The sequence below is a fragment of the Symphalangus syndactylus genome, chromosome 3 (assembly GCF_028878055.3).
Source record: "Symphalangus syndactylus isolate Jambi chromosome 3, NHGRI_mSymSyn1-v2.1_pri, whole genome shotgun sequence".
Taxonomy (NCBI): Eukaryota; Metazoa; Chordata; class Mammalia; order Primates; family Hylobatidae; genus Symphalangus; species Symphalangus syndactylus.
In genome coordinates, this window is record NC_072425.2 from 23,000,683 (window position 1) to 23,021,825 (window position 21,143).

The 21,143-nt window shown below is 45.5% G+C and overlaps 1 protein-coding gene across 12 annotated transcripts in view; it reads left to right on the forward strand.

The window, feature by feature from the left end:
- Window positions 1-21,143, forward strand: part of TTLL11 (tubulin tyrosine ligase like 11) — a 290,392-nt gene that overhangs the window by 212,423 nt on the left and 56,826 nt on the right. The window contains exon 1 of one of the 12 annotated variants that reach the window (XM_055271239.2): window positions 9,186-9,494. The exons of the other annotated variants lie outside the window; for them this stretch is intronic. Coding sequence (XP_055127214.1) covers window positions 9,352-9,494 — 143 coding nt within the window. The 5' untranslated portion in view covers window positions 9,186-9,351. Of the gene's footprint in view, window positions 1-9,185; window positions 9,495-21,143 lie in introns of those variants that run through there. 12 annotated transcript variants of the gene reach the window in all.

The following is a 21,143-nucleotide window of genomic DNA, read 5'->3' on the forward strand; positions in this document are numbered from 1 at the left end:
GGTTTCTCATCTGTAAAATGGGGATAATAGTACCCAACTCAGGATTGTTGTAGAAGTTAGAGGTAATTTTTTGTAAAAGAATGGTCACAACTGTGTTAAATCTCACATGGCCCCCCTCACACACACACACACACACACATATGCATGCATGGAGAAGGCTAGAGAGACAGACAGACAGAGAAGAAATTCTGGAAATAAAACACCAACATGTTAACAATGGTCATAGGTACGTAATGGAATAAACTGTGATTTTTTCCCCCTTTGTCTGCTTTTTGGTATATTTAACTATTTTTTTTGCATGAACATATATTGACTTTATAATTAGGAAAATAGGAAATAAACTTAAAGGCATAAAATAGGAAAAAAGAAATAATATGCATTAAGTATCAGGCATAAGTTGGCACTCGGTAAATGGTAGCTATTTTTACTAATTAGTTATTATGCCTAACAATAATAATTAGAACTAATGATTTCCTCAGGGACCAGAGGTTGTGAATTAGTCTGTAGGTGGTGGTTGATGACTCAGAGCTCCCTTCCCAGTGAGTTCACTTCCAACTGGGGCCCCCCTTCACGGCCTTCCTGATCCTTCTGCAACCCCCTGAGTGCCAGACCTGACACTGCTCCCACAGTGGCCTCCTTCCCCACTCAAAGCAGTCCAGCAACGGAACTCCCAGTGGCCACGACAAAGGGGACCTCACTTCCGGGCAGGCAGAGGTATTTTCCAGGGAGGAGCTTCTCTTCCATGGAGAATGTGGTGGGACATTGCCATCCCTCTGTGGATGGCAAGTCATTCGTTCAGGGGGACAGTAAGAGTAAACTTTCTTCTGTTTGGGTTGCAGAAAAGGTTCTTGCTATGGTTTGGCTGTGTCCCTACCCAAATCTCATCTTGAATTGTAGGTCCCATAATTCCCACGTGTTGTGGGAGAGACCCAGTGGGAGATAATTGAATCATGGGGGCGGTTTCCCCCATACAGTTCTTGTGGTAGTGAATCAGTTTCACGAAATCTGATGGTTTTATAAGGGGGAAACCCCTTTCACTTGACTCTCATTCTCTCTTTCCACCACTTAAGAAGTGCCTTTTGCCTTCTGCCACGATTGTGAGCCGTCCCCATCCATGTGGAATTGTGAGTCCATTAAACCTATTTTTCCTCTCAGTCTTAGGGTATGCCTTTATCAGAAGCATGAAAATGGAGTAATACAGTTTCCCAGTAAGAGTTTCCAATGTCTAAAATGAACTTGATGCTGCTGATTGGAAGATTATATATATATACACACACACATATATATGTATATATATGTGTGTGTATATATATGTGTGTGTGTATATATGTATATATATCTGTGTATATATATGTATATATATATGAAGGTAGAAGGAGACGTTTTTAACTTTCATAATCGATAGATATTATCATCACTACATATATAGTTTATATATAGGTTTATATATATATTTTGTATATTTTAATATATATTTATATATAAAACCTATATATAGGTTTTAGATTATAGTGATATTATCTCATATATATGAGATATATAAGATATGTATATCTCATATATATGAGATATATAAGATATGTATATCTCATATATATGAGATATATAAGATATGTATATCTCATATATATGAGATATATAAGATATGTATATCTCATATATATGAGATATATAAGATATGTATATCTCATATATATGAGATATATAAGATATGTATATCTCATATATATGAGATATATAAGATATGTATATCTCATATATATGAGATATATAAGATATGTATATCTCATATATATGTGTATATATATAATCATCATATATATGTGTATATATATATGCACACACATGTGTGTGTATATATATATACACATATATATATGATGATAATGGTGAGGATTTAGTGCAGGTGAGAATTTTAGACTAAACCCTCAAATCCTTTAGGGTCCAACATGTTCAGCCAGAGAGAATTGAAATTGTGCATAAAGGAAAGAGAAGGTGAAATTCCTATGTGGCTGAGTGACTGTGAGCAAGTTAGACAACCTCTCTGAGCCTGTATCCTCAGGTGTAAAATGAGGGATCTGCACAGTTGGTCCTTGAAATCCCTGAAAGTTCTCAATTCCGTGACACGATGATTATAGATACAGTCAGTTCTGAGAAAAAAGTGAACTTGGACGTTTTCTGTGCTCAGTGAGCATGCTGCCAAAATGTGATGGATAAGACAGGAAAGGACAGGAATTTTTTCTGGGGCCGACACTTACCGGCTGGCCCCAGAGATGACAAATTATGGAAGGACTTCAGCTGGTGGCTTCTAAACAAAGGCAGCAGATCTTCCTAAATCGTTGTGATCCCTCTGTTGCATCAGAGGCTAGCACTGAACTGCTAGTGTTAAATGCCTGCCCTGTGCCAGGCACGGTGGCAGATGTTGTACCTCTCGTATGTGATCTCTGATCCTCGGGCAACCCTGCAGGAGTGGCATTGCCATTGTTTCAGGCTGAAGCAGAGGAGACTCTCGAGGTTGCTCGTGTTTTTCAGTAGATACTTTCTGTGCAGCTGTGATGTGCCCAGTGAACAGCGCTGAGAATCCCAGTGTGAGCGAGGTCTTCCTGCCCTGGTGGAGCTGGCAGTTTAGAACAGCTAGAGATGAGTTCAAGGACGATTGTAACATAGCGTGAAAAGGGCTTCAAAAGGGGTTAAAAATAGAGTGTCATGGGAGCCTAGTGAAGGGGGCCCCACAAGCCAGCAGAAGGGTAGGGCAAGGTGGAAGGAATGAAGTTCCAGGCAGAGGCCAGGTTCACGCAAAGGCTTAGGGTCTTTGTCTATCAGACAGCAGGAGGGCTTAGGGGGCAGGGCAGTGTGGCTGGAGCTTAAATAGGACTGTGGTCTGAGATGGGGCCAGAGAGGGACCCAAAGTCAAGGGCTTGACCAGGCCAGAGAGTTTAGACTTCACTCTGTAGGCAGAGAAGAGCCAGTCATTCATGCATTCATGCACCCATTCATGCATTCATGCACCCAGGCAGTGTTTATTGAGCACTTACTCTGCACCAGGATGGAGTCAGAAGTGCACAAGACTGTCAACAATCCCGCCTTTGTGAACTGCCATTATTGATGGGAGGTGGAGGATGAGAGGACAGGAGATGGAAAATAAACAAAATAAATGAGTAAAATCTATACTGTGATGAGTGGTGATGAGCGCTATGGAGAAAATGAAGCAGGGAGAGCTCTGGAGGGCTGGAAAGAGTGTGGGCTGCACTTGTAAGCAGAGTGGTTGGGGGAGGCCTGCCTGAGAAGGGCACACTTGGACACACACTTGAAGGAAATGAGGGAGTGAGCCAGGGACAGGCTTGGGGTTTTGGCTATGACATGAAGGACACATTGAAAGCGGAGGTTGTGAGCCAGGAAACTGGTGAAGAGGCTGTTGAAGTTCGGGTGACCCATGATGAGGTGACAAGTGATGGCAGAGATGTGTGTGAACTGCAGTGACAGGAGGGATAGGACTTGGCTGGCTTGATGCTTGTGAGGGGAGGGAGAATGAATCTCTTCTCTCTGGTTTCTGGCCCAGACACTGGATGGATGGGGACTCCCTCCTCTGTGTCAGGAACAAAGCTGGAGGCTCAGAATTGGGGTAGAAAAATGACTAACTGAAAAGTAACTTGCCTATGTACACCTTGTTCATAGCAGCATTATTCACAATGTCCATGAATGAATGAATGAATGAATAAACAGCCTCAGCCTTTAAAAGGAAGGATATTCTGACACATGCTACAGCATGGATGAACCCTTAGGACATTATGCTAAGTGAAATAAGCCAGATACGCAGGACAAACACTATATGATTCCACTTTCCTCCCCGGCACCACCCCCCGCCCCGCCCAAGATGGAGTCTTGCTCTGTTGCCCAGGCTGGAGTGCAGTGGTGCGATCTTGGCTCACTGCAACCTCCGCCTCCCGAGTTTAAGCGATTCTCCTGCCTCAGCCTCCGGAGTAGCTGGAATTACAGGCAAACGCCCACAAGCCCTGCTGATTTTTGTATTTTTAGTAGAGATGGGGTTTCACCATGTTGGCCAGGCTGGTCTCAAACTCCTGACCTTGTGATCCACCCATCTCGGCCTCCCAAAGTGCTGGGATTACAGGTGTGAGCCACTGCACCTGGCCATGATTCCACTTGTATCAGGCACCTAGAGTAGTCAAATTCATAGAGTCAGAAAGTAGAGTGGTGGTTGCTGGGGGTGATGTGGGGGAGTCGAGAGTTATTGTTTGATAGGGACAGAGTTTCAGGGGAGAACGATGAGAAAAGTTCTGGAGATGGAAGGTGACGATGGCTGCACAGCAATGAACGTACATCATGCTACTGAATTACACACTTAAAATAATTAAAATGGTAAATTGTATATTATATGTATTTTTCCAAAAATTAAAAAGGTATTCCAAGTAATTTGCCCAAAATCACATAGTGAGCAAATCCAGCCCAACTCCAGAGCTCCTCGTGCACCTCCAGCCTCTTATTCTGAGCTCTCTCTCTCTCACTATTCCCTCCCTGTCTTCTAGGCTGGCTTTGATTACTTGGTAAAATTATTTCACTTCTCTGGGCCTATTTTTCCCCATCTGTAAAGTAGAGATACCTCATAAGGTTGTTGTGAGAATTAAATGAATCCATGCACCTAACATGCCTGCCACAGAGTAAACTCATGATGTATTAGTTATTATTACTATTCTAATGTCAGAACAACCCAATCCAGGTAAAACAGCACAGACCTGGACTAAAATCCACGCTCTAGCACTTGGGAGCTATGTGTCCTTGGGCAAAGCACTGAACCAGCTTAAGCCTCAGTTTCTACCTATTATCAAGCGCTATCTGGGCTGATAGTTCCTGCCTGGCAGGGCTGAGAGCAGGACTAAATTGGACCTGTGTCCGAGGCCCCCAGTCCAGTGCCTGCGTGTCAGCCACAACCTCCAGTCCATAGCGGCTGTTACTGTGTGGACACAGGATCACAGTTATGTAAGAAAAAATTCACATAGTGACCTGACATCTTTTTCTACTTCCATGCCATTTAATAGGCAGAAATAGCACCTCCCTGCTCATAGTTGAGGTATTTGAAGATCCTGAAGCCATACCTTTGTGCAGGCTTCAGTAATGTGTCTGTGTCTGATTTATTCGTTTTACAAAGGGGACTGTTTCAGCCAAGTCTAAGTAACATTGACTGATTCCCTGCTCTGGGCCTGTCCCCATGCTTTTGCTGGAGAGTCAGAAATGAGTCAGACACAGCCCCTGTCTGCAAGGAGCTGATACTGGCCCAAAGAAGAGCCAAGAACATCGTCCCAGGAAACTGCACTAGGAGTGCAGAAACCCGGGTTCTTTCTTGAGCCCTAAAACCTAAGTGCCAGGACACCTTGAACAAGCCACACCTCCCATCTCCAGAACTTGTGTACATGCAGAATGAGGACCTTGAGCTTGCTGGTCTCTATGGCTTGAAGCTATTTCCTCTTCACATGTGTTGACTCCTTTGCCCAGTGCTCTCTGGGAGTAGTCTGCAGGGCACAGGATAATTAGGGGAGGTTATACCAGAGCCACTGCCTTCTGAGCTATAAAGACTTGGCGTTGGGACCTTCTCGGACAGCCAGGGTGGGCTTAACCCTGTGGCATCCTGGGATCCCAGCAGCGGTCTGGTGAGGAAGGGGAGGGGGATAGAGCCAGGAACTGGAGAGGGGACCTGGGCCAAGGCTGCAGGCCAGTGTCCCACCTGGGTGAGCAAAGAGGGATTGAGAGTGGAGGCTCCAATAGCCAGGGCAGCTTCGGGCTAACTGGGCTCCCGGGGCCAGGAAGCTGACTCACTCCAGACCCCTACTGGGTGCTGGGGCTGCCTGGGGGCCCCCAAGCAGTTCAGGCCTGACTCCCAAGCAGCACACCAGACACCAGATGTATTCCAGTCTTGATCTGTGTGCCGAGGGAAGGAGCTCACATCCCACTCCTCCCCTGGGAGGAAGGACGGGGGACAGCTTGCTGCGGGGGAGGCACTTTCTTCATGGGGGATCTTGAAGCATTTGCTTCATTGGCCCAAGTTTCCCCTCGCCTGTGGGAAAGTGTCCCAGCTCTCCTTGCTGTGGTCGGCCTTCTGGCCGTCTCTCTATCTCATGCCAAGGCATAGTCTGCTCATCTCACGCGGGACACCGCACTAGTGCTTTCTTATCTCAGGCCGGAATTGAGTCGAAGCCGGCAGAGCTGAGCTGAGATCCTGGGATCATTGGTATGCGTACTGGCATCGCGATTCCTAGTCAAACTCTCGGTAGCCAACCCAAGTCGATTAACGTGGGGAAGAGAAATTGCAGGTTATCATTCAACCACCACCGCCATCCATATGCATGAAGCCTGGGGACCTGACTCCCTTGCAGAATGAAGCATAACCTTTAGAGGTACCAATTTCAGAGAAATCACCACCGCTACCTCCACCCACTCTCACCGCCTACCTGCAAGCCAGAATGAGTGTTGCTTTAGCTCTGTGGTAGCAAAGGAAGCCACTTGGGCTGCCCACATGCCATATATGTTCTCAAAGAGTTTGATGGGCTTCTGCCACTTAAGAAATTGGTCACATTTAGAGATATTCAGCTTCAGTGAACATGTCATGGCTGTATATAGGAAAAACATACTATTATCTCTAGAGCTTGCCTGAAACAATAGGCTTGTTCCTGAAACAGATGTTTTGTGAAACCCACCGTGACAGGCTCGTCATCTTGGGCTGGAGATGGGCCAGTACTTAGTTACCAGCCTCGCAAGGACACCAACATCTCTGCTGGCTGCCCGTTCATCCCACACAGCTGGGCTCAGAGGGAGATACTCCCTGTGGCTCCTCCTTCTGGCTCATGGGTTCTGAAGTTAAACATTTTACAAGCTTGAGAATGTAGACAGAGGCAGTCAGCCAGGTATGCCTTGGGAAAGAAGTTTCCAGGATATTGACTGAGAATGTTTTAGTGCTGTTCAGCTAGCATCTATTGAGGGCCTACTGTGCACCAGGCACTATTCTAGTTGCTTCCAGTTACATGATCTCACAGTAACCCCTAAGGGTACCTAGGTTGGACATAAGGACACTGGACTCTTACATCAGTTTCCTAGGGCTGCCTAACAAGTTACCTCAAACTGTGTGACTTAGAATAACAGAAATGTCTTCTTTCACAGTGCTGGAGGCCAGAAGTCTGAGAGCAGGGTGTCTGCAGGGCCATGCCCCCTCCAAAGCTCTAGAGGAGAATCCTTCCCTGCCTCTTCCAGCATTTGGTAGCTCTTGGCCAGGTAGCATGACTCCAGCCTCTGCCCTCGGCTTCCCATGGCCTTCTCCTCTGTGTATGTCTGCATCAAATCTCCCTTTATCTCTCTCCTATAAGAACATCTGTCCCCAGATTTAGGGCTCTCTCTAAATCCAGAATGATCTTGGGATCCTTAATTATATCAGCAAAGACTCTTTTTTTCCAAAAAAGGTCACATTCACAGGTTTCAGGGATTAGGACTTGGATATATCTTCTGGGGGACAGTGTTCAGCTCACTGCAGCCTTCCAGCTGTTACCTGATGGTTCCCCCAAAGTCACATATGGAGAAGGGGTCTCAGTAGGCATGGAACCCAGGCTGGTCAGCTCCGAGCTAAGACACTCTATGGAGCTTTGATCAGGTGGCACTCATCAGGTGCTGCAACGCAGGCCTTGGTGTCAGTGCTGAGATATAAACATGAAGTGATGGGCCCTGTTCTTAAGAAAGTTATAGGCTGGGCATGGTGGCTCATGCCTGTAATCCCAGCACTTTGGGAGTCCAAGGCAGAAGGTTTGCTCGAGCCCAGGAGTTAGAGGCCAGCCTGGCCAACATAAAGAAACTCTGTCTCTACTAAAGATACCAAAACTAGGCAGGAATGGTGAACAATGCCTTTAGTCCCAGCTACTTGAGAGGCTAAGGCAAGAGGATTGCATGAGGCCAGGAGTTTGGAGCTGCCGTGAGCCATAATCACACCATTGCACTCTAGCATGTGCAACAGAGTGAAACCCTGTCTCAAAGAAAGAAAAGAAAGAAAGAAAGAAAGAAAAAGAGTTGTGGCTGGGTGGGAAGGAGCTATGCATATTGGTTCAGAGTGAGAGTTTTGAGTCCAGCCAATCCAGAATCATAAGCCGGCTTTGCCACTTCTAAGCTGGATGACCTTGGGCAAATTATGCCATTTTTCTGTGTCTCATAGGGAAACAGTCTCTTATGGAAACTGGGGATGATATGAAGAAGAATCCTAACCTCAAAGGGGTCGTGGTGAGAATCAAATGAGAGGATGTGCTTAGCACACAGGTGGCCAAGCAGCGAGAGCCCCAGCATCCTGACCCCAAGCCTTTGTGGTTAACCACTGTTCACTGCTTTCCACTTGCTAGGTTGCCCCAGAATATTTGAATCAGAGCCTCCAAATGGAAAACGGACAGTGGAAGACTTCTGTACAAGTCCCCAGAAACCAGGCTGAGGAAGAGCAAGAATCTGAAGCTGACTTCAGGGTTTTGAGCTTGGCTCACTGGGGGGATGAAGTTGCCGGTAACAACATGGAAATAGCAAGAAGCAGGTTCAAGGGGATGTATTATCTTCATCCTGGAACATTGGACTACTGAGATGCAAGTGGGCTATCTGGGTGGATTTTCTGGCAGGCGTTGGACTTCCAGAAAATGATTCGTCAAAGCTACACGAAGACTAAGAGTGTGGGAAATAATTGATCCCATCTGGGCAAATTCAAGTGTTTTCCTGGATGAAGACTTCTGGGGGCAGAGAGCAAACTAGAAAACAGAAAACAGAAGTGGGTACTCATGGGTTTGTGGTCGCGGCATTCAGTTTTCTTGCCTGCAGAGTGGGTGCCTTGCTTTATTCTTCCCAAGCTGCTGTTGAGGCTGCATTAGGTCAGGAATGGGAAATTGCCCTGTAGATTGTGCCCTGAGCTGTGGCGAGAGGCAGCAGACAGTAGCGTCAACCCCAGTCTCCCAAATGCTGAGCAGGACAGGAAAGGTACAAGTGAAGCGCCCCCTGTCTCTGTGTCATAGCTGAGAAATTAATAATTGTTCCCTCTTCTGGTTTAAACTGGCCTATTGAATAGGCTCTAAATTTGTTCATAATCGCCAAAGAAACGACACAATGAAAACTGGAATTTCTCCATTCCCTGGCAAGGGGTGTGCATTTTTTGCAGTGGTTTTTTTTTTTTTTTTGTAAAAGCGGGTGTTTTTATACTTCTCTCCCGAGCATTGTGGAGCGGTTCTGCTGCCCCTCATCCCTGGACCACCACCTCCCACACATCCCCCTTGCCCTCTCCCTCTCCCGTGTGTGTGTTTGGCAGGACGGGGTAGGTCAGTGGATGTTGCCATGACAACTGAGAAAGAGACAGCTCTGACTTCAGCTCCGCGCTTGTTAGTAGGGAAACTAAAAGAGTTGCTTTTGTTTTCTTTCTTGGGGGCTGGGATGCCCACCACATTCCTGTTGGCATGGAAACCTTTGGCTCCCACCGGGTGAGTCGGTCAAGTGGGGTAATAATTGATTTGAATGGGTGTTGGGAGAGGCTACTGTGAAGAGGCAGGACCCGGTGGGTCTGGCCATTGTGTCGCCATAAACACACTGCTCCTTAGGGCTGTCCCTCTGGGAGGGAGAGGTGGATGGGGACAGCAGCCTCTAGACCCCAGTCTGTGCATCTGCAAATCTCTGGGATCTTTAAGCCATCTTGTGTCGAGGACCAGTGATGTGTCTGGCATTCTCCCAAGTTCTTTACATTTGGTATTCCACTTCGTGCTCACTAAAGCCGTGTGGGTTTGGTGCTGTCACCACTTTGCAAATGAGGAAACTGATGCTCAGTGAGGTTAAGTACCTTCCCCAAAGTCAGTCAGCCAGGAAGTGGCAGTGTCAGAGCTGAAGCCCAGGCCTGCGTGATTCATCTTCCCTGCAGCTCTCGCCACTCTGCTGCCTGCCTTAACCTTGCGCTTGAACTTACACAGTCTCTCTAGAGTCTCCAGAGCCATCAGGGAGGCATCATCTAAAAACTGTACCTTGATAACTAAACATTTAGTACTTCTGTGAGAAACACCACTGCAAACTGTCTGGATGTCTGCTTGGGGAATTGCGCAGTGACAAGAGAAATTAAATACTTTAATGGATTTTGACAACAGCTCTACGTTCAGGGAATTCAAATTGCATAAAGTAAAAAGTTAGACTTTCTCTCTGGACCTGACTGCTAATAGGCATGCCTCATTTATTAGTTGGATTTTTTAAAAAAATCTAATCTTGATAGGACCAAAGTTCTTTGAGGAAAGAATGTAATGGGTCGAAGGAGGCCACGAAGTCTTCCTGGAGGAGGTGGGGCTTGAGTTGACCCAACATCCCTGGCTACAGAGTTGGTACTCAGTAAATATATGTCAAAGGAGTCATATAACAGCTACCATTTCTTTTGTACTTACGATGTTCCAACCAGGGTGCCAGCCCCTTGTTTATACCACCCCATCAAGTCCCTCAACACCTCTGGAGAGTGGATTTTATCGTCCATCTCCATTTTACAGAAGAGAGCAAGAGGCTTAGTGTTGATGCCCGTTTCCTAAGGCCACACAATTGGTAAGGGGTGGAATCACAGTGACCGTTACTCTCATCACCATAAATTATTAATGTGGTATTTTTGCCCTAAAGATGGGTTTATAGACCCATAAGCTGAAAAATGACACCCAAAAGTCATCTTGCCCATTTTCTTGCCTTCAGGCAAAATTACTCCAAATTCTTCATGTTCTCAGTCTTAAAGAATACTTACACAGTCATGTATCAGCATGTCTTTTTTGTATCACCTATTAGATGTACAGTACTGCCAGAGGAACAAAAATGGATTCTATTTCTGGCAAACTCAGAGTCTATCAGGAAAAAGAAGCCACAAACTTAAATGACTGTGATATAAATTTAGAAAATGATAAATTCCACTATGAAGTACTGTGGGAATCAGGAAGAGAGTATTTCTGAGTGGGAAGGATCCAGGAAGGCTGTGGGCTGCTGTCTAGAGTGAGCTTGGAAGAATGAGCAGGATTTGGACCTGGCTGTCGTGAAGGGGTGGGCAGGACAGAGGCATCGCAGACACAGAGAGGTGGCACGAGGTACAGGCCATCGCGTTTGTGAATAAGATCGCCCAGGAAGACTGTGGGCAGGGAGCAGGTCAAGGACAGGGGCTTAGAGGACCACCTACTACTAAGGGTCCTAGAGGAGGGAAAACAGAGGATGGAAAAACACCACAGAGAGTGCATGGGTGCAGGAGCCAGGAAATGAGAGGTTCAGGAAGACAGTGGTCAGCTTCACTGAATGCTGTGAACAAGTAAGATTGGAGAAAGATTAAGAAGATCAGTGGCAATTAGGAGGTGCATGGTCACCCTTGAGAGAACAGTATGTGGGCAGTGGAGACAGAAGCCAGTGTGCTCGTGCTGCGGCCAGGAGGGGACCATGCACACGGAAAGGCTGCCTCTAGGTCACGCTCCGCCAGGCCAGGGCGCTGACTACAGTCTCCTAGGGGTGGATCAGCAGTGAGCCCCCTTGGCCTAGCCTCCCTGGAAGCCTAGGGTCTTAAGCATCAGACAGGTCCTGGATACCAGTTGATACTATTTAGAAGGCACGTGACTTTGCGTGTTGTGTTTAACCTGAGCTTAGCTTTGTTTGTTGAGTCACAGCAGCTAACACTTACTGAGTGCTTGCCACATTCCAGGTATGGCTCTGAATGGATTAGCCCATTTAATTCACACAACAATGCTGGGACATAGGGAGAATTATCATCCCTATTATACAGATAAAGATGTCAAGGCACGAGCAGGATAAGAGACTTTTCAAAGATTACCAGCTAGTTGGGAACAGGAACAGGATTCCAACCCACGCATTCTGGTTCTGGAGGTGCATCTTAATATCTCCATCTTAAGGTCTCTGTGTGGTTTAACCAGGGTAATTAATGCCTGTTAGAGTCTCTGGCCCAAAGGAGGGGCTCACTAAGAGTGACTCCCTTTCTCCCCTGACCAAATACAAATGCAAGGTCAGGACACCCTTGTCTGAGAAAGGTCTGTGGGATCTGCCTCGTAAGGCCTCATTCACATCAGTGCAAATCCCATACAGAATGGCATTCAAAAATTGCTTTGGAAAGTGGGATACAAGTCATGAGCTCCTGGCATGATGCTGAGTGAAGCTGGTTTCGTGTTCAACACATGTACTGCAGGAATTGACCGAGGTGCCAGCACAGGTAAGTGGTGAGAGCCCTCAAGGCAAATCAGTTAGTGATGAGTGAAATTAACAAAGTGTGCAGATTTCACCTGCAATCTGAAGGGGGAGTATCTGACCTGGGATATGCCTACAGAATTACTGAATAAGGGTTCGTCGGATGCTGAGTGTATAGAAGAGAATTAGGATTACCATAGAAAATGAACTGGGTTTAGATGAAATTGAATGCCAAAAAGATATTACAGTCTAGGCAAAGAATAACTTTTACACATGGCTTCCCCCAACTTATTGTCTGTATTCACGTAGCCCTCTACTTTGGTGCAGAACTGTGTTTAAACACTAAAATGCTTTGTGTTGCAGATAGGCACTGAGTATGTAATTAAAAGGATCCCTTCATTAGCAGAGCTGTACAATGAAAGCTCAAGTTGGCCTTTTCTGCTAATTTTGGAGGTGGTAAAACAGAGGCTAATACAACCACTGATTATAATTGTCATATAGACAGTCTCTTGCTGTTGCCATTAGGAAATTTTTGTTCTCCCAGAGTAGAGACAGGCTTTTCCCAGGGACTGTGAGAGAACAAGAGGAAAAAAAGATTCATGCTGGCAACCAGAAGTAGAGGGGTGTGGAAATACAGGGGTAGTGCAGGGGTTTAACATGTGGGCTGGAGACACACCACCCAGGTTCCAATCCCAGCCTCCTCGCTTAGGCCACTGACTTAACTTTCCCACGCTTCAGCGTCCTCAGGTGTAAACTCCTGTTAGTAACTGTGACTGATTGGATTGTTGTGAGAGTTCACTGAAATAATGACTGTATTCATTGTCAGATATTTTTAAGCACCTACTGTGTACTGTGCTGGGGCTGTAGATATAGTCATAAACCAGGCAGTAATGGTGCCTGCCCTTCTGGGAACTTTCCGTCTAGAAAAGAAATAGGCATTAAGCAGACAATTACGCAAATAGCCGTTGGAGTGTGATAACTACTCTGAAAAAAAAATAATGCATACTGTGGGCTTAGCATTGTGCAAGATGCAGACTGAGTTCTCAATAAATTTCTTGATGATGATGATGATGAAATACTAAGTCGGGGAGGTTATAGAGAAAGGAATGGTTGATTCTATCTCCAGAAGCCATGGAAAGCATTTGGGGAAAGGTGAGAGAGAATCTTAAATTTGAAAGATGGGTGTTTTTCTAGTGGATCATTTATAAAACGGAGGGATGTGGATATGGAGGATGAGGGAGGCAGCAACCAGGCCATGCAGACCTGGAATGCTCTCTCAGGCCTGGGGACCTTGTTCACCATGCCTTGGGCAGTTGGTGCAGGCAGGGCTTATACTTTGAAAAATCTTTCTCTGGGTTCCAGAGAAAAGCTAAGCACCAGCCAATTCATCTACGGAAAGGCAGTGGCCAACTATTCAGTAGCTTTAAAGGGGACTCTGAAGTCCTTCAGGCAACAGGCATTCTCCTTCCTTTCTGCCAAGGTGGCTAGAAGAGTCTGAGCTTTTCATTCAGAATTTTGGCCACTCTGGCATTTATGCTCAATAGCTGTGTCATTTTTTTCTTCTTTTTCTTTCTTTTTTCTTTTCCTTTTCTTTTTTTAAACACAGGGTCTTGCTCCATCTCCCAGGCTGGAGTGCAGTGGCACAGCTCATGGCTCACTGCAGCCTTGTTTCCCGGATTCAAGCAATCCTCCCACCTCAGCCTCCCAAGTAGTTAGGACCACAGGTGCGTACCACCAGAGCTGACTTATTTTTAATTTTTTGTAGAAGTGGGGTTTTGTTATGTTGCCCAAGCTGGTCTAGATTCAGGGCTTCAAGCAGTTCTCCCACCTCAGCCTCCCAAAGTGCTAGGATTACAGTCATGAGCCACTTAACTCTCCCTTCTTCACTCTTTTTTATCTCAAAGGCTCTGGATGAGAAGTCCGGGGGCCTTAGCTTGCCTTTGCCACCCCTGTGTGATGCCTCACCTCAAGCCAGTGACTTGGCCCCACTCCCTATGTATTTCAGAAGGAAAATGGCACACGGTCATTGTTAGTGCCCCTTCTAACTCAAAATCTGACTTTTTCTGTACCTGGGCAGCAGCAAAGTTCTCTCTCACGCGTTACTTCATCCTCAATAGAGAAGGAGGGTGTCAGAGCAGGTGCAGTGAACTCCCCAGCCAGGCCTGAGAAAATGAGGCACACGTGGAGGGTTTGTTAGGTGGTCCTGGACAGCCTGGAATGAGAGTTTCCCAAGAAGGAGCAGCGGAGGAGCAGAAAGTCAATCTAGTGTTTGGTTACATGGGGTGGAGAGTGAGGCAGAAACCCCATATTCTCCTGAGGTCCTAGGGGTGAATACCAGTCTCTCCCACTGAGGGCTGTTGACTAGACAGTGGGCCCCTTGAGATGATGACACTTGTGAGAGAAAGATGTCAGTGGTTATAATCCAAGTGGCAAACAGGTATTGAGGTGCTGTGTCCATCTTCTCTGCTAATCCTAACATCAGTCCTATAGGTTAGGTGCCATTATTATTCCCATTTTATATTAGAGGAAACTAAAGCTTTGAGATTATATGACTTGCCCAAGGTCACACAGCTTGTGAGTGGCAGAGCTGGGATTTCAACCATGCCCTGATCTGCCCGCAAAGCCCAAACTCCAGACCCCCTGCACCACCAGCCCCACAGCCCAGGGAGGAGGAGCCGACTGGAACACCCCTCCTTGGCTTGTGTGCACAAAATGTTTCATTGCCTCTGACCATGCTGCAGGCCCAGCGGGCAAGAGGGACGATGGCGAAGACACGCGCTCCATGCTCAGGCCCAGCAGGGCAGAGAGCCCTGTTGGAAAAGAAGCTTATTGGGAGGTCTTTGTAAAATGAGCTGTCAGCTTCTTCATCCGTAAAATGAGAGGGCTGGGCCCAGTGACCCCAAAAGGCCTTTCCAGCTCTGAAATAGCATGAGTTCTGGGTCTGTGGGAGCCAGGGCATTAGAGTAAGTCCTTATGCTTGTCCTTCAGTTAATGCGTTGCCTGGCCCTGCAGGAAAATGCTCCTGCAGCAACCCCAGGCCTGGCAGCTCTGGGAATCCATCCCCAGGCAGGGAGAGACCTAGTCTGCTGTTGTCGCCATGGGGTCCTTTGTTAATCATATAGTCGACAAACATTACAAACATTACATGTCAGCAATTCGTGGGAGCCCGGAATGTAAAGTAACAGATTGACTTGTTTGGCAAACAAAACGAAGCAGCCAGATGAGCACTGGTACCCTCCAGAGAAGTCACACTGAGGACAGTTACAAGCCCCCCAAGCAGATTCATCTTGATGCTTTGTGGAAAGCCTGTTTTGAGTCCTAAACAATGTGGCCGTTTTGTGCTGGGCGTAGGCTCCATCCTCCTGCTTTAGCCTCACATCACCCCATAGAGCCAGAGACTTCTCTCCATTGCAAGGGAGGGCAAAATGAGTTCGGTGAAGTTGTATAACTACATCAAGTGAGCATGATGGCGTGAAAAGCGCCTGGACTTTGAGGTCAAAGCTGAGCCACCTTAGGAAAGTAGGTTAACCTCTCTGAAGCTCATTTTTCTCATCAGTGAAATGGGACCATTTGTAATACCTAATTCATAGGATTCTTGCTAGGGTCAAAGGAGATATTACAAATAACCAGCCTGACTCTCGAGGTCCTCAGTCAGTGCCTGCCAGCTCCCCGTGTATGGAGGCCGCATGATGCAGTGGTTAGAAACAAGGATGCTGGAGTCCGCCTGTCTGGGTTTCGGTCTCAGGTTCAAAACATATTGGTTCATATCCTTGTGCCTTGGTTTCCTCATCTGTAAAATGGGGATCATATTAATAATAACACCGGCTTCACAGGATTTTATCAAGATTAAATTTTTTTAAATTGCAGTTCCTGGCACATAGTATGTGCAATTAATATCATCACCATTGTGTTTTTTTGTGTTTTGATGTTGTGTTGCTGTTGATGATATGTTATGGAGGGAAGTGATAAAGCGAGATGGAAGTGGCCTGGCCAGGGTTTGTGGGGAGGAAGGGTCATTGTGTGAAGGGGAATAGGTGGGAATAGGCTCAACGTGGGTCTAGGTCTTAGAGGGACTTGGAAGGCAGATAGAGCTCTCTTGTTAAGTCCTTTCCTTGTCACTGTGGAAGCCCACGCCTCACCTGTTTTAGAGTCTATCACCTTCCCTTCAAGTCGCCTAGCATCACCCATCAGGCAAATAGAGCCTCTGTGATAGCAGAGATTTATCAAGCAACAGAGCTGGGCTATACAGTAAAGTTTATTTTTGGTGACTTCATCCTCCAGTTCTTTAAATTAGCTGCAGGGCTAATTTAAGGGACTTCTTTGGTGCATGGTTAGCATTTTCTGCAGGAATGCCAACATGATACATGTGTGTTTGGAATCTGCTAGTGACTGAGGGGACTCGCCTTGGCTGAACAGCAGGGAAGGGGACCTGTTTATGTCCCTTTGCCATGCGGCACCACGGCCACAAGGCTGTCCTGCCAAGCCGTGGGGCTGCCTGGGAACGTGATCCAGGGTGTTCTCTCCCCTTTTGTCCCACATGTTCAAGCAGTAATTGCTAAATCTGTGTGTCTAAAGCTCCCTGTCTCTATGCCCATTACAACTGCCCTAGTTTAGGTCTCATTTTCTTTCACCTAGGCCAGTGATTCTTAGACCTTAGCCTGTATCAGAATCACCTGCAGGGCTTGCTAAAACAGATTGCCCAGCCCACTCAGAGTTTCTGAGTCAGTAGGTCTGGGGTGAGATCCAAGAATGTACATTACTAACAAGTTATCAGGAGGCACTGATGCTGCTGGGCTGGGGACCACACTTTCAGAACTGTTGACCTAGACCGTTCCAGTAGCTTTCTAATACCATCCACCCTTCCCCTCTCAATTCAGAATACGTAGTGCTGGCAGATTTATTCGTTTCCAGCACAGTTTTAATCTTGCCATTCCTCTCCTCAAAATCTACCACATTCTTCTCATTCCCTACACTACTAAGTCCAAGCACCTTTCTCTCACATTCAGGGTCCTGTATGACCTAGACCCACGCTGGCTTGCTCATCATCACACTGCCAAGTCACTGTTTATATATGGGTCTTGTCTTCCCTCACTTGGTCACATGCTTCTGGGTGACAGGGACTGTGTCCACCTCACTCTTGTATCTGAGGCCTCTAGGGCATGTGAGTGCTTGGAACATGTTTCATGGATGAATAAATTATTGAAGGAATGTTTAACTAGAGATGGAAATTAACTCGAGCAACTTCTCAGCAACTAGAATTTGACCTTGCTGGATCTACTCCTCTACTTTGTTAATTTCTGGAACTATATACCACTTATACATAAGAAGAAAAGTCTCTGATTTGATTTAAATCAAATTATCACAAAAGCTATATAGTGAACTAAACATGGGGTGTGGCATGAGACAGTCCCAAGTGTAAATCCTGATTTCACTACTGACTAGGTGAGCTTGGGAAAGTACTCAGCCTCTCTGGGCCTGTTTCCTAATCTGTAAAATGGGAATCATTTCCACCTACATTGTAGAATTGTTATGAGAAACAAATGAAGTAATATAGGTAAGCGGCTTGGAGCAATGTTTGACATGTAGTAGTATTTACCTTGATAAATGGTGATTTTTAACAGTTAACTTTCCAGGCAAAATAGAGATACGTGGTTTTTCACAAGTTTCAATGAAAAAGAATTCCATTTTATTTGAAAAATGCTAACAGATAAAACATTCCAGAACTCTTTCACCTATTTTAATGAATCAAGGATATACCAAATTCAATTTTTTAAAAAAATTATCCCAAAGGACTAGTCAGCTTGATTTATATTTTCTTTACCCGTCACTTTTATTTCATAAGCCCGACATTTCCATTAAAATGCTATTAAGTAAAAACAGGATCTTACATATTTGTGATGGCTTGGATCTCAACATGATCACTGGAATTATCTCCAGCAAAGATACCATTTCTCATTGTTTCATTTCCTCTTACATATCAGCTATATCTTTAGTACCTTCTTCCAGCTGAGTAAAACCACCTCCCTCTGAATTTGTGGTTGAATCCATGAAAATGATATCTCTGGCTTTGAAGACTCTTTTCATCATGAGGTTATTAATTGGGATTCAGGAAGGATGGGACATGGTAGTCATCCACTAAATACAGCAACCCTTGAAAGAAATTTGAAAGGCTGTCACTAGAAGAAAAAACAGACTCATTCTGCAAGGCTCTGGAGGCAGGATGGGAGGCAGGAGTTGGACCCTGGAGAAAGACATTTGCTGGTTACCATTGGGAACACCTTTCCACTCTAAGGCGTCCCAGAGGTGGTGGGGTTCCCATCACCAGGGCAACCCCAGCTAAGCCCGCGACCCTGGATGATGTGCTGATCAAATGACCTTATCTCTCTGGATTTAAATTTCTCCTCTAGAATCATTTAAAAAATGTTCTGTAACTAGATAGTGGTGACAGTTACACAACAATGTGAATGCCTGAAACACCACTGAATTGTCCACTTGAAAATGGTTAAAACGGTGAGCTTTATGTTCATTATACTATGATAAAATAATAAATGACATCGTTGGACAGAGTGATCTCCAAAGCCACCTATAACTATAAGATTTTATGCTTCCTGGCTAACAAGGTGAAACCCCGTCTCTACCAAATATACAAAAAAGAAAAAAAAATTAGCCAGGCATAGTGGCACACGCCTGTAGTTCCAGCTACTTGGGAGGCTGAGACAAGAGATTCGCTTGAACCTGGGAGGCAGAGGTTGCAGTGAGCCGAGATCACACTACCACACTGCAGCCTGGGTGACAGAACAAGTCTCTGTCTCAAAAAAAAAAAAAAAAAAAAAAATTTATGCCTCTGAGAGGGAGCACATCACTCAGGGGACTGATCACTGACTCTATTTAGTCAAATGACAGACCATGTGACACTAGATCTCTAACTGAGGGGGAATGGTTAATTAATACAGAATATTTCATGTCATGAGAAATTACACTGATGAAAACACTTAAACCATGGGAAGATACTTACAATGTAGGGTATAAAAAGAAGGATTTGGAATACATGTAATGTAATCCTAACTTTATAAATATAGATAAGAAATCAAAGTGTTAATAGTGTTGATCTCAGACTTGTAGAATTACAAATGATTTTGATTCCTTTACACATTTCTCAGAATGTCTACAAAGAACATGACTTACTATTATAATCTTTCAAAAAACTCTATAAAATAAAAAATCAATAATTTCACATAGGATTTGTAACCCACAATGTGAATTATGATGTATATTTGAATAATGGAGTGGTGGGTCGGGCGCAGAGGCTCATGCCTATAATCCCAGGATATTGGGAGGCTGGCCAAGGCAGGAGGATCGCTTGAGGCCAGGAGTTCAAGACTAGCCTGATCAATTTAGCAAGACCTTATCTCTACAAAAAAACTTAAAAATTAGCCAGACTGACCAGGCACGGTGGCTCACACCTGTAATCCCAGCACTTTGGGAGGCTGAGGTGGGTGGATCACTTGAGGTCAGGAGTTAGAGACCAGCCTGGCCAACATGACAAAACCCCATCTCTACTAAAAATACAAAAATTAGCCAGGCGTGGTGGCACACACCTGTAATCCCAGCTACTCAGGAGGCTGAGACAAGAGAATCACTTGAACCCAGGAGGCAGAGGTTGCAGTGGCAGTGAGCCAAGATCACGCCACTGCACTCCAGCCTGGGTGACAGAGCAAGACTCTGTCTCCAAAAAAAAAAAAAAAAAAGTCAGGCTAATGGTGGTGCACACCTGTAGTTCTAGCTACTCAAGAAGCTAAGGCAAGATTGTTTGAGTCCAGGTGCCTAGGCTGAACCTAGGCTACAGTGAGCTGTGGTTGTACCACTGTACTCCAGCCTGGATGACAGAGTGAGCCCCTATCTCTTAAAAAAAAAAAAAGAAAGAAGAAAAGAAGAAGAAGGAGGACTGGGCATGGTGGCTCATGCCTGTAATCCCAGCACTTTGGAAGGCCGAGGCCAAGGCAGGAGGTGGATTGCTTGAGGTCAGGAGTTCAAGACCAGCCTGACCAACATGGTGAAACCCCGTCTCTACTAAAAATATAAAAAAATTAGCTGGGCGTGGTGGCACACTCCTGTAATCCCAGCTACTCAGGAGGCTGAGGCAGGAGAATGGCTTGAAGCCAAAAAAAAAAAAAAAAAAGGAGAAGAAGAATTACGGTAGTAAAATAGAAAGAGCAGTGGATCAGTGGATTATAAGAACTGACTTATAATTGCAGTTCAGCTAGATGATACAGGTGCAACACCTTGCCAAGCCTCAAGTTTCTTCGTCTGGAACAGGGGCATAGTCATAACAGTCTACTGCACAGAGTGGAGTGAGGAGCAGATGACCGCCTAACTGTGGATGGTTCTGCCAACTGAGGAGTCCTCTGAGCTATTTTCGTTGTTATTGAGTGTATTCCAACTGTACATTTCCAAATCTTTCCTTGAATAAAAACTTACTGAGTGCTTATAAAGTCACTGATTGCCACTTACCGAGTTATTTAAGGGCTAATTTCTGGTAAGAGTGTCGCCTTTTTTCTCATCTTTCTTCCTATAACCTTAATGGGAAAACATTTCATTTCAACTGAAAAGCAACCACCTGATATTTACTGTCTTAAGTTCAAGGTGATGATGACAAAATCATTTTAGCGGAAGGAAAATTGCAGCCCTTTGGGCACATTCGCCTCTCCCAAGGAGTCAGGACTCTCCTCTTTGTGGGAGGGAGCATTTCTTTCCTTAAAACCCTCCACACTGTTGAAGTTGAAAAGAGATTTTTCCCTCATGATTCTCTGCTTCTGCCCTCTGCCTGTCCTTGCTTTGAGAGCAGCATCAAGACCCACTAAGGAAGAACCGGGAATAGGCCTTCCAGGACTTTTTATTCACACAAGGGAGTTTTTCCCAGAGGCTGGCTCCTTGGACTG